This window comes from Nannospalax galili, unplaced genomic scaffold (genome assembly GCF_000622305.1).
Source record: "Nannospalax galili isolate Female #2095 unplaced genomic scaffold, S.galili_v1.0 scaffold734, whole genome shotgun sequence".
Classification (NCBI taxonomy): Eukaryota; Metazoa; Chordata; class Mammalia; order Rodentia; family Spalacidae; genus Nannospalax; species Nannospalax galili.
In genome coordinates this window covers 5,119,233-5,132,958 of record NW_008337073.1, presented here as the reverse complement: position 1 = coordinate 5,132,958, position 13,726 = coordinate 5,119,233, and the positions used below count along the sequence as shown (strand labels likewise).

Genomic DNA, 13,726 nt, shown 5'->3' with positions numbered 1-13,726 from the left:
GCTAATGCCAAGTGTTCACCAATGATACCAAAGTTGCCATTCAGAAGGTGTTTACAGCTTTCAGGAATGTTTCAGGTCTGCTCGTTAAGGTCCTCAGGTGTTGCCTCTGCTCCTAAATAAAAAGATTAGACCACCTCCAAAGGTGTTCCTGTACCACATACTGTTCTAGGGCTTTTACCAACAGCAACTCCTTTGGTACTTTTTACCACCCCATGGAGTAAATATTATTTACAGTCTAAGGCACACAGAAGATAAGAAACTTGGCTAAGCTCATGTAGTTCTGCTGATGCCCCTAGGTTGGCAGGAAACATAAAAGTGCTCACCACAGGAACTGTGGCTCTGCTCATAGCCAAAGGAATAAACTTGTTTCAGATCAGGACTCTTTTGGGGGAGGGGAACAGGGTCTCTAGTCCTAGCCTGCTTGGAAGTCACTAGTTGGACCAAGCTGCCTCAGTCTCACAGAGATCCACCTGCCTCTCCCTCTTGACAGCTAGGATTAAAGGTCTGGTGTTAAAATAAGACTTTTAACCAATGCTCCTAAACTCCGAGAATCCTGGCTGGAAAACTGGGCCTGATTTATCATGGTATTTATTTCTCTGATGTCAATTGGAAAGATAACTTCTCTTGAAATCCCATGATGAATCTCATGAGTTATCAGACTGTTTCCCCATTTCTCTTCTTTAACGTCATGTGGGGCCAGCAGTCCTTGAAGATGGCAGTCACCTTCATTAGAAGGAGACCTCTCAGGATCCTGCTGTCAGCAGTGCCAGCCTGAGCACCTGGGTTCCTCAGTTCTAATTTCCAACTCCCTCAGAAAGGAAGGCTATGTCAGGCTTATCTGGAGCAGTCTTTCTAGGGATTTGCTTCTGGCCACAAAACTAGTTTCCGGTGACCAGCAAAGAAGCCCAGCCCCTCAGGGCCTTTAGGTTCAAGAATCCTTTGGAGTCCTAGTGTGAGCAGACATGTCTTGTGGAGAATGTCGTCTGCCCTTTCACATACTCTCAGGTTGAAGCCCTACTTCACTGACAGACTGAAAGCAGTTACCTCTCTGGTCCTGAGAACAAAATATGCCCTTTTCATCTGCCTCCAGCCTGAAGTGTCCATGAGCACAGGTACTATGGAAGATGCTCTTGACAGAGGGAAAGCTCCACCCATACTGGTGGGTGGCTACCCATGGAACAGAGCTGTTGCAGTGAACACCCTTTGAACAGAGATGCTTTTAGGAATGAGAGATACCAGTGAAGGTTTTCCAAAAGTAATTTGTATTTACTATGTTTTCAGTTTTTTTTTCTTTAAATAAGGAAAAGGCATCATATTCAGACCACATTAATCATTTTTTATAAAACTCATAGGTAAAATGCCATGGTTTTTCTTAGGCTGAACCACATGAATTTGTCAATAATTTAGTTTTTACCTACACAAATAACATTTTTATATAAATATGTTTAACCTGGTGTTTCTACAAAACCTATTTTTATAAGATAATCTCCAACCTATGCCATAAAGATGGCATCGTGCCACCAAAATCTCACATTTATGTGCAGATTTATTTAAAAAGTGAGTTTTTAAGTCTTATGTAGTCTAGACTGCCCTCAAACTCTGTGTATGTAGCTGAAGATGACTTTGAACTCTTGATACTCCTGCTTCTGCCTCTCAAGTGGTAGGATTACAGGTGTGTACCGCCATGCCCAATTGCTGCAGTCCTGGGGTTGAACTCAGGGCTTCATGCATGCTAGGCAAGCATACTACCTACTAAGCTACATCTTCTGTCTAGGAATGACTAAATTGTTGACATGAATCCATTTCTTCCCTGTGTTGTCACAACTTCTAATTCTGATGATAAAGTGTCTGCCTTATTGTAGCATGGGCTAGATCACCCAAGCCTGTGACCTTGTCACAGCACATCCCAGAACAGAGACTGGGTAGGATTTCACTTGAAATTGCCATGTGCACCCATTCTGCTCTGAGCTGGAGACACATTTCTGCTGCAGATTCATCCAGTGGTATTAATCTTTCTTTGATTTAATTTGGTTTTCATCCCTAAAGTCAGGGCCCAGAGGATGCTCCCTGCCGCACAGGAGGACGAATGTGTTACTCTATGGGAAGTACTTGGAGCTTCTCAGATGGAACAAACAGCACCACCGTGTTTTTAACCCTTTGGATTCCATGGCACTTTGCAAAAAGGCATTTCTGGCTTTAACTTGGTAGCAGCTTACTTGTATAAAGTAGAAACCTTTTACTTCCTCAAACATCTGTAGATTATTTTTCTGTCCTTATAATAGTGTTAAAGAGTCACATGGGGTCAAAATGTTCCATCCCTAGAGCAGCTGTGAAAGTGAGAAATATGCTCACATGCATCCAACTCATCCACTAATAAAATGCTTTTACACTGGCTCTTAGAAGATGATTTCAGAGTAAAATCTCCTTGGTACAAGGTACATCTACACTATCTTAATGCCTGAGCACAGTGCCAGCAGCTAAGCATTGCCAGCTCTTGAAAAGACATTTGAACTTTTGGCAGTGCTCCTTATCAGAGGGCCCATCCATGGTGTTTTTGATTATAGAGGAAGGGTGCTCACTTTTGGCCAAACCAAGCGTCTGACGGTAGCAGAGTATTGGCTCAACACTCAACGGGATCCATTTGGGATTCATTCTTTGACAATTACCCAGAGTGAATCACTGGTTTCCTTTTATAAAAGGATATTTATTGGCTTAGAAACAGCATAACCAGTTCTTGGTGAAGAGAAATTTTGTAGCTATGTTCAAACATCCTCCTAAGCGTGGTATCTGAGTATTTCTAAGGGGGTGCCTGCACAGAGCATTTATTTTAATTGCATTAAATATGGAGAACAGAAAATCAGCCAGAAAACAATGAATGGCTCAAGAGAAAGAGGATGTTTGATAATAACAGTAGTCAGAGAGCTCTGTAAGAGTTAAGAACTCTTGATGCAGATGCTACAAGGCCTGATGGTCTAGCCAGTCTTGTCAGACTCCCCTTCTTCCCACAATATGTCCTAAACACTAGCAGTTGGAGGTCTCTGGCCTAAACTTAGCTGCTGGCTGGACAGCTGTGTGGGGCTTCTGAAGAGCTGTCTCTTGCTCAGTACTCTTCCTCTGTGGGTACAGCCTGAAGATTACGTTTAATCCTGTGGTACTTGCTAGGCAGACTTGTGCATTTTGAAAACCAATGTGCATCAAGCCATGAGCAATTCTAGGATTCTTTTTTTTTTTTCCATACTGGGGAAGACCAGGTTCAAATTAGTGTTAGAGCTTTAGAGTGGAGAAGAACTCACTTAATTGATAGGATTCACAAGTAACAGAGCAGAGCTTAAAGCCACAGCTGTAGAAGGGAGGTAGGGATTTGTAGCTTTCTGATCTGCCTCCACTTCACCACCCTTTGTCTTATGTTATATTTACATTTGAAGTTTTTGTTAAAAAGGATATGCAAAGGGCTGGGGAGATGGCTTAGTGGTTAAGAGCCATGGCTGCTATTAAAGAGGACCTGGGTTCAGTTTCCAGCACCCACATGGTCTTTACTTTAACTCCAGTTCCAAGGGACCCAATGCTCTCTTCTGGCCTCTCTGGGTACTACACACATGATACACATGCATACTTGTAAGCAAACACTCATTCTTTTTTTTTTTTTTTTTGTCTTTTTGAGACAGGGTCTCCCTGTAGCTCCCAGCTGGCTTAGAACTCACTATGTAGACCAGGGCTGGCCTTGAACTCAGAGATCCACTTGCCTGTGCCTCCAGAGTGCTAGGATTAAAGGTGTGTACCACCATGCCTGGCTTAGTTTTTTTTTGTTTGACATACACATGAAGTTTTAAAAATAAAATTTAGATCTTTATATAAAAAGCACATGCAATTTGATTAACCTTAAAAAAAAAAAACCTTACAGAAAAGAGAACAATCCTAAGTGTGCAGGATGAGGTTCCCTCCTACCCCCACCTTAGCGAGCACAATTTTGAAGCTGGCACAGTTTTGATCAAGGAATAGAAGCCCCTCCCAGTCCCTCTTAATCACTAAAACCACTTCTCCAAGTATTTAATATCATAGTTTTAACTGTGTTTTCATAGTCAAATCATGCAGTATGATTTCTTTCATATTCTTTGCCAAACATGATTGGGAGATTCACCCATGTGGTATGCAGCAATAGATGGCTCATTTTTAAGGTTTTATAACCTGTTGTATGCCTAGATGCAGAATTATTCACTCTTTCTAACAGTTGTTTTCAATTCAGGCAGATGTAACCAGCAAACCATGAGGATTTGTGTTCATTTCTGTTGAGTACAGACCTAGATGCAAAACTGTCCTGCTACTGAAAAGATACCAGCTGTAAATGCCAATCTGGGGAAACCTGTTTCATTTCTTCATTTAGTATATATACTATCTTGCCAGTTCCGACTACTATGACAGAGTATATCAACTTGGAGGTTCAAACAACATTTATTTCTCAGATTTCTGGTGCCTGGAAGCCAAGGTCATGGTACCACAAGACCTGAAGTCTAGTAGTTAAAGCCTCTTCCTGACTTGCAGAGGGCTATCTTCTCAGTGTGTCCTCATGACATGGAAGGGGTGGGGCGGGGAGCAGAGGAATGAGAAAATGAAAATGAACAAGAGAAAACAAGCAAACTTTCCTGTCTTAGAAGAGCACAAAGCTCCACCTCCTAATACCATCAGATTAAGATGAGGATTCAGCATATAGATTTGGTGGAAACAGACATCTAGCTGACTGATAATAGGAATCTAAAAAGCAAACAAAAATGGAGTGCTTATTGCCTTTGAAGAGGACCCCAGTTCAGTTCCCTGCACCCATATGGCAGTTAACAACCATCTGTAATTCTCATTCCAGGAGATGCAGTGACCTCTTTCTGGCCTCTGTGGGTACTACACACATGTGGTGCACTTATATATATGCAAGCAAAACACTCATACAAATAAAAATTTTTTTTTAAAGCAACAGAAAAGGAAATCAGCCAAGGCTTCTTCTGACCCCTGAAAGGCAGAGGACTGGCCTAACAAGGCTTAGTCCACCCCTGTCCCAGGGCCAGCCCCATTCTACCTGGGCCACAGGGTGCTGGCTTTAGTGTACCTTGCTGCCTATCTACCTCCTTCACAGGAGCATGAGCACCTTAAAGGTAGAGACAATGTCCTCCTGGTCACCCGGCTAGCCCCAGCCTGCACACAGGGCCCAGAACGTAGCAGTTCTTAATAAATATTTAACTTCCTAAGTGAGAGAATATAAGCTCCATCTAGCCATCTAATTCCTGGGTGAAGTGGAAAAATCCATTACATTTTGAAAACTCATATATTTTTTATCTTTGCTTTCAGATATCAAATGGATCCACTATAAAAGTGTTTAAGAAGATAGCAAATTTCACTTCAGGTAACCAGTATAATATTGTTAACCTTTTGTTCTCACCAAGCTTTATGAAGTATTGCCTTTTGCTTCTCTGACATACTGTCACAGAGGTATGATTGAATTGTTGCTATGTAATTCTCTAAAAGCTGAGAAAAGCTGTTTCGATCCGTTTCTAGTCTTAATGTGAAGGAAAGGAAACTGTAAACTGTGTTGGTCTGGAAAGGCCCAGCAAAATGGGAGTTGCTGCCTTTTAACAGCTCTGCAGTTTCAGCCCTCATAGCTCTTTTCAAACTCCTCAGTAGAATGGATGCCAACAGAAGAGATTCCCTGGTAAACCAAACAGGAAGCCTGTAGCTAATCACACAGCTGTATACAAGCTGAACACACAAGATAGTTCTTGTGGAAAGTCGAGATATCAGTGTGATAGCATTTGCAAACTTCCCAGACAGTGGAGAGAAACTAAAAAGGGAATTTTAGGAGAATGTCAATAGGCCATTCTTCTGTCTCCCTGGCAGCCATGGGGCAGGAAAACACTGTGACAGACAATGCCTTGAGAAAATCTGTTGGGTCTTTTTCTGGGTTTGTCCTTAGCCCCCCAAGAGGCCTCTTCCCAGCAGACTCCTAGCATGCACACAGCTGCAGGTGGGGCATCATGACTCCTAGGCTCAATAGACAACCTTAGTAAGTTTCAACATCTAGTCAATGTAACCAGGGTTGCTGGAGGCTTCCTGTGATGAGGTAGACAAGATAACTTGGTAGATTTTAGGATATCCTTTGGTGATTCCCACCTTTCATAACTATACTGGGCTATACAAAGCCATCTTGCAGAGTGGTTGTCCTTGTGGAAAAGGTAAGAGCTGTGGCTTTTAAACCTCAAAGATTGGTCCTTTGATGGAGTCTGCTGCTATGGGACTGAATAGAATCATGGGCTTGGATCTCTTATGGGACACCAGGCAATCCATGCCTCTGCTCCCTCCTTGTCCAGTGTAACTGAGAACCACCAATTTGATTATAACTCCTTACCCCTCTTTGGCCATCCCTATCCTGGATAACCCAGCCACTACCATTATCTGAACCCACAGCCAGGTAAGCCACAGGAGAAAAGCACTCAGCAGCCCAGCTGGGATCACTGTAAATTCATGGTATTGAACTTGAATGGCATCCTCAATAAAACTTAATCCCATTGGGTTTCTCTAGGAACTCAACACTGTTCGCTGGAGGACTCCTCCTATCCCCAAAGCTCTCAACACACAGAGCTCCCCACTCTAAGGACTTTGCCTTGGCCTTCAAGGGGAAAATGGAGATCACAACATCCAGCATCAAACCCACCAACCTAGCCTATCTGCTCATGTCCTCCCCCTTTAAGGCCAGCTTGTCACCTGTGCTTTTGTCCCTTTGGCCTTTATCACTATCAGACCATTCCTATGCCACTCTTCTCTCACTGGCCAGCCTGTGGTTGTTTTCCAATGGGTTATTTTCCCTTCCCTTCTACTGCATAAAAAAAAAAAAAAAAAAAAATTATTTCAGTGGTTTTTCCAGAGAGTCTAGTTCCTCTCATCTTCAGGACTTTCACCGCTACCCTGCCTGTTTTCTTCTCCCTATACCCTCCATAGCCACATTCCTCTCAAGCATCTCCTTGCTCAGTGCCATTATTGGTTTGCTTGCTCTGTAACCTCAATGTCCTTTTTTCAGATCTCAGAAGTGGCCATATTCTTATCCTTTTAGAATCCCCTCCATTTGCTTAGCTAACCACTCATTTAGTTTTATCTCCAATATTCCTTCTGCAAAGAAATCTAGACTCAGGCTAGCACCTTTTTACATATTTCTGGAGAACCTCATTGTAATTCAGTAATTGTACAATTAGTAGTTTGATGTCTCTTGTTGGCTAGAATGTGTGTTCCATCAGGGCAGCAACAAGGCTGGCTCACTCTTGGCTACATGCCTGGCAGCCCCAGCACCTGGGGATGCTCCAGGTTTATTTGTTAAATAACTTGCTTCCACTCTGGTCCCTAGCCCCTCTTGTCTTTACAGTGTTCTTAAGGTACAGCAAGGAAAGAATGCAGCAATAAAGAGCTCAAGTATAATGGAACCCCTCTTGGGTTTATAGCATAAATGGGGCTTTTCTGAGGAAGCCAATTAGTCCGTGGTTGGTTTTTTAATGGACTGTTTTCTTTCCTCCTTTCTCTGGTGTTCAGATGTGGAATACTCAGATGACCACTGCCATTTGGTGAGTCCAGGTTTTCTGTGCTACCCACTGAATTGCACGCCTTCTGTAACATAACAAATGTCCTTGGGTAATGCTTTTACTCTGTTTTCTTTTCAGATTTTACCAGATTCAGAAGCATTCCAAGATGTGCAAGGAAAGAGACATCGAGGGAAACACAAGTTCAAAGTAAAAGAAATGTATCTGACAAAGCTGCTGTCGACCAAGGTACACTTACTGTTCTGGGAGCGCTTTTATGGCCACCTTGGGGGTGTATGATGTGTTCAACTTAATTTCCACTGAAGTGTGAAAATGTTACAAATCCCTTGTGCCTTATAGCAAAGCAAAATGAAAGTTTAAATTGTAAACACTTCCTATATCCCCTTCAATTTTATAAACTGGAAAGATAACAGCACTTTACAAATTTCTACTGTAGCATCTTCAATCAGAGAGTTTAATGTTGTTCCTGTTCCTTTGCCCACCACTTCACTATTATTTCTTAAGGCTGACAGCATATTATTCCTTTTGTTATTATAGATAAGCAATAAAACTCCTTTGAATAGAAAAAAAATGAGGGGGGGATGACTATAAACCTAGTAAATCCTACTTTTTTCATTTTGAAATTTAAGGATTCTGTTCACTTATAAAAGTATCAGATGTGAAAGCTGGTGGGATACAAAATCAGCAAATTTTAATTTATCTAGCTTTTAATGGGTTAACAGAATTCTGGTATTTTTGCTTCACAAAATGACCAGCTATGGAAATGTCACTCTCCCTGGTACCTTGCTAGGCAGGTTTCTTCCGCAAATCTGCTTAGACCTGAAGGGATTCATGTGGAGGGCAGAGAGCCTGAACCTCTTGATTTTCCCAGCTTTCCCAGAGAGCTCAGTCTTTTTGTAAAATATTCAACTGCTTAGGGAAGTACGTATTTAAACTATGTGATGGAAATACATGTAACAGGAAAAAATTTGGCAACAGAGCGATACATTTTGAGTTTTCCCAGGATGTACATAATTAATAAAAGCCAACATCCATGGCCTCTTGTTTAGAAACACAGCCCTACGCCTGACATTGTGGTTGCTGATGATTGCTGAGATACCTGCCCTGTTGACCAACTGTGCTGCTGTTGAAAGAGCTTATGCACCAAGTCTAAACCTGGGCATGGAGTTTCAGGACCTTTATCCCATTCCATGTTGGCCTCATTTGACAATTTTACATTTTTCTCTTCAGCTTACTTTATTCTGATTGGCACATCATTGTTCAAAACCACCAATCACGTATTTTAATCTCCCAAATCTATTCTGTCTTCTAGGTGGCAATTCATTCTGTGCTTGAAAAACTTTTCAGAAGTATTTGGAGTTTACCTAATAGCAGAGCCCCCTTTGCTATAAAATACTTCTTTGACTTTTTGGATGCCCAAGCTGAAAACAAAAAAATCACAGATCCTGATGTTGTACATATTTGGAAAACAAACAGGTGGGAATGTAGGTGATTATTGACTGTTTTCAAGAATCTAGGACAGAATATTAACTAAAAAGAGGGCATAGGTAGCTATAATAGTAGACTCTCTAAACTTGAATTCTATTCTTTAGGATGAAATAAAATTCAGTTATCTTTAATGCATGAAAAAGATTGTCTAGAATGTTGGACTAGCAAAGGGTGAGAAATTAGTATTATGGTTTTATTATAGTATTATTAGAAAAACTGTTATTTGTGCCTAAAATAATTGTTTTATAATTTTTAAACTGTGTGCTTGTTCAAATTCTGCATAGAAATCCCTGCTTTTATCAAATGTAGTACTAGACATTATGAGAACTAGCGAAAGGCTTAATGTTGGTGGTTTTATTTATTTTAGCATTTTACCTTAAGAAATACCAGGACCTCCAGATTTATCCTAAATATCTATTTGAAATACTTTACACCATAAGGGAATAAGACTCAGGTATGATGTAACAGAATGTCTCGTGAAAGCTCAAACTCCTCCAAGCTCTACGTCAGTCAAACTATTTTAAGAATTAAAGGTGGTTTCAGAGTTCTTGGTCTGGTCCTCTCCCTTTGACTAGGTCCATACCCACTTACTCTGGCCTATTACTGTCCACTGTTCCAGCATCACTATCCCCAGGCCCTGATATTCCTATACCTAGCATGGGTGCTACAAGTCACCAGCCCAGACAACAGAGCCACTGAAGATCCCAGCAGCCATGTGGTAGTGAGCTAGGCCAGAGTTGCAAAGGAGGTAATGGGAAGAATTTGAATGATTCCCAAGTTCATATTCCAATATTTATTTGACTGCCTACAATGTGCCAACCACTGTTGGATGCTATAGTAATGACAGCAGCAACAACACAAACCCATATCCTCACAAAGCTTGCACTCTAATATAGGCACAGGAGAGACAGGAAACTGAATGTGTCCACTGAGGTACACTAGAAGGTGATGAGTGCAACAGAGAAACTGGGAAGTGGAGAGTGTCAGGACAGAGCGGACAAAGGCCTTGAGAGAGTGACTTGAACCTCTTAGAAAAGGATTGAAAACATGAGATTGTGTGGGGCAGGAGAACACTGGGAAGACAAAGCACAAGTCCTGAAGTGTGAGCTTGCCTGGCATGAGTGAAGAACTGTGAGGAGTCCAGTGGAGATGGAGTAAGGTGAAAAATGGTGGGAGAGGAGACATGCTGAGGGACACCAAGAATCACCAAGAACTGGGCAGAATGACAAGATCTGATTCTGTGCTTAGAGGATCAGCTGTAGCTGTGTGAGAATATTGTCAGGAGCTAAGTGCAAATAATACAAGTGAGACATGGCAGCGGCTTAGACCAGAGTGCCATACGTAGAGAGCCAAGAAGAGGTTACAGCTAACAGTTGATTGAGGTGGCCTCATTGGTGACATCGTCTTGTATAATCAAGATCTGGAGAAATTGTCATTCACGGTCATTTCCAGACTTCCTAGCCTGCCCTTCACTCACTATCAGATTAACTCTTTCTGGTTCTGAGTGATATTGACACCTGTTGTTTGGTAGTTTGCCTAAGCAGATTTATGTACTTCAATAGCAAGGACATAAACACCCATTTACAAACTGCGTTGAGCAGACCAATGACCTTAGATGAAGAGCTCCATCTGAAAAGAGATTATTCTCTCTTTGAACAGCCTCCCTCTTCGATTTTGGGTAAACATCCTGAAGAACCCTCAGTTTGTCTTTGACATTAAGAAGACTCCGCATATAGACAGCTGTTTGTCAGTGATTGCCCAGGCTTTCATGGATGCATTTTCTCTTACAGAGCAACAACTAGGGAAGGTAAGGTCTAGTATTGCTGTTTGATACATAACCCTGTAAACCTGAAGCATTGTCTTGTAAATACTCAAAGAACAGGTCTAAGATATACCAGCTAAAAAGAAATGTCAATCATATTACTCTGTTTACTTTTCTTTAAAATGTCTCTCTCTCTTTAAAATCTAATGGTTCTTACTCTTTTTGAGAAAGCATCTTGCTGTAGCCCTGGCTAGCCTGAAACTTGTAGTGATCCTCTTGCTTCTGCCTCTCAAGAGCTAGAAAGTATGTGTCACCATGCCTGGCTCAATCTCATTACTCTTAAAATGCAAAAGTCAGCTTCAAAATAATTAGCCAGACCCTATTGCAGAATTGTACCTCTGCAAAACATGACTACAAAGCATATATCTTCCTAGAGAGATTCAGTGGACAGTGATAACTACTAACGCACAGTAGGAAACTATTAATATTCCCCCTAATTTCACCTGCATATATTTAAAAAAAAAACTATTTGAATATAACAAATTGCTTATGGGAAATAAAATCTTGCCTGAGGTTTATAAGAATACCAGTTCGTCAGTTTACACTCAATGAATGAATACTGCTTTCCTATGGTTAGTTTCCAGTACCAAATCAAAAGCTCCAGTAAAGCAAAGAAAGATTAATTAAGAATAAACTTTGAAAGATATGTTGCAGCCTCTTTTGAACATTCCAAAATGTATTCATTTGATCATTACTTGTACCTAATGGAGTTCACAAAATCTTTGGCTGTTGAGAGCTCTCTGGTAGAATTTTTGTAGGATCTTGATTGAGGGAGCCTCAGACCTCTAAGTCATAATTTCAACTCTTTTACCATTCCCACAAAAATCTGCTCATACTTTTGTTTTCCTCTTTCATGTGGCTTCTCAAGGTAGAATCCTTGTCATTTTTGGCTCCTCCTTCTTCCAGCCTTCCAATTTTACTACTCTCTTCTTGAAAAACGTCCCTATTCATTTTCATTCCATTCTCCCCTCCCTCTGAGACAGCATCTGCCTGCTAACGCATACCCCTGGTCTTGCTTACCTAGCCCCTAAACTTTTCCTTGTCACTGGTTCAGTATTATCTTTCTCCTTCCAGGTGAAACTGAGAATACTATTCAAATTGCCAAGAAATCTTTGCAAAATAAGATATCTGAGACACCAGTACTGGTGACATGTGCTTTCTTGAGAAACTGGAAGATCTTATAATCTAATAAAATAGAGGGACAAGCTAAAAAATCTGCTACTGCCAATTACTTACCAGTTTCACAGTTATATAAAGGGCTCAATCAGACCCACAATCAAGTCTTTTATAAATGCCAAAATTCACTGGTGGGTGAGATGAGAGCAATGTTTTAATTCAGGCTTTTTAACGACCATTAGCAATGAACTATGATTGAAGTAAGTTCCATTGTTATCGTAACTGAAAAATCATGCAAAAATAATAATTTTAGTTCTTTTATGAGAGGAAGACTGAATATATTAGCATTTAATCTGCCTGAAAATAACAGTGACTCACCAGAACTATCTAGATGGCAGTCAGTCACTCAAATTTACTGAGGCCTACTGCATGAAGACTTGTTACCAGGAGTTTGTAAAGCTGGTTGAAGTTCAGGTACATTGTCCTGTTATAAACTACCCCCATGGGATTTTACTTTTGTGGCTGTTGCTGTTTTTCAGGAAGCACCAACTAACAAACTTCTCTATGCCAAGGATATACCAACCTACAAAGAAGAAGTGAAATCTTATTACAAAGCAATCAGGGATTTGCCTCCATTGTCATCTTTAGAAATGGAAGAATTCTTAACTCAGGAATCTAAGGTATTACTAGAAAGCAGACATAAGCTTAGGATAATTTGGTTTCTTACAAAAAAAAAGGTCTTTTCAGAGCCTCTCAACAAGCTTTTCTTTTAGAAACATGAAAATGAATTTAATGAAGAAGTGGCCTTGACAGAAATCTACAAATACATCGTAAAATATTTTGATGAGGTAAGATTTTATTTATCATCTTTTTAACCTATGAGTCAGTCACAAGAATTTGGTTATAGAATACTTCAGGTCTCAGGACACCTCTGGCATCCCAAACAGACAGAAGGGGAGGCCACGAAGCCTGTCTGAGATGGGGGATCCTGGCGCGGAGCCAGACCCTGCACATGGCTGCCCCTCTTGTGGTTTATTATGCTGCCCACCTTTGGACCAGCCTGAATTTACATTTGCGATCATGGGGCCTAAAGCCATGCTGATTCAAGTAATCTTTGTTAAGTAAATTGTGACCCTATTAAATGGGGCCAGCTTATATGTTTGATTATAGCCTGCTAAAAATGAAAGCTAAATCTGTTAAATCATCTAGATTCTGTTTTCAATAGTTATATGAAATTATACTTCTAACTTAAAGCAACTATTGCAATAACAAATGTTCTAATTCAGGCTTTTTACAACCTTTAGTAGCAAACTACCATTCTCCTTTATGATTAATTCTCCTTAATCTGGATGCATTGTTTCCAAATATATGTTAATTCCCCCTTCCCTGATTCCCCCCCACTCAGTCATGCTGGGACAGGCTATCCATGTCAATGGTGAGAATAGCTCACCAATTCCATTTGCTACTTGAAGATCAAGTGAAGAGCTAAGGTAGGGTAGAGGCAATGAGTTCCTTAAACATGATAAGCATCCCTCTCCAGGGGCCAGGGGTGAGAAGGGAAAAGCACTGGGGAGGGGAGAAGGAGGGACAGCACTGCCCAGAAGGGGAGGGGAGGGATAGGGATGGAAGTATTCATCTCTGACCAGATGCCCTTGCCTGCTGCATTTAAGGAAGAATACTTGCCTGCATGCTGGCTGCCCAGGAATGCTTGCTGTGCTTGGAATGGCTGTGA

The 13,726-nt window shown here is 41.0% G+C and overlaps 1 protein-coding gene across 1 annotated transcript in view; it reads left to right on the top strand.

Annotated features, from left to right (window-relative positions):
• The window catches only part of Plxnc1 (plexin C1), a 162,803-nt gene that overhangs the window by 146,363 nt on the left and 2,714 nt on the right, over nucleotides 1–13,726 (top strand). The window contains exons 24-30 of the mRNA XM_008832087.3: nucleotides 5,335–5,389; nucleotides 7,561–7,592; nucleotides 7,689–7,796; nucleotides 8,881–9,044; nucleotides 10,716–10,863; nucleotides 12,534–12,674; nucleotides 12,768–12,842. Coding sequence (XP_008830309.1) covers nucleotides 5,335–5,389; nucleotides 7,561–7,592; nucleotides 7,689–7,796; nucleotides 8,881–9,044; nucleotides 10,716–10,863; nucleotides 12,534–12,674; nucleotides 12,768–12,842 — 723 coding nt within the window. The remainder of the gene's footprint in view (nucleotides 1–5,334; nucleotides 5,390–7,560; nucleotides 7,593–7,688; nucleotides 7,797–8,880; nucleotides 9,045–10,715; nucleotides 10,864–12,533; nucleotides 12,675–12,767; nucleotides 12,843–13,726) is intronic.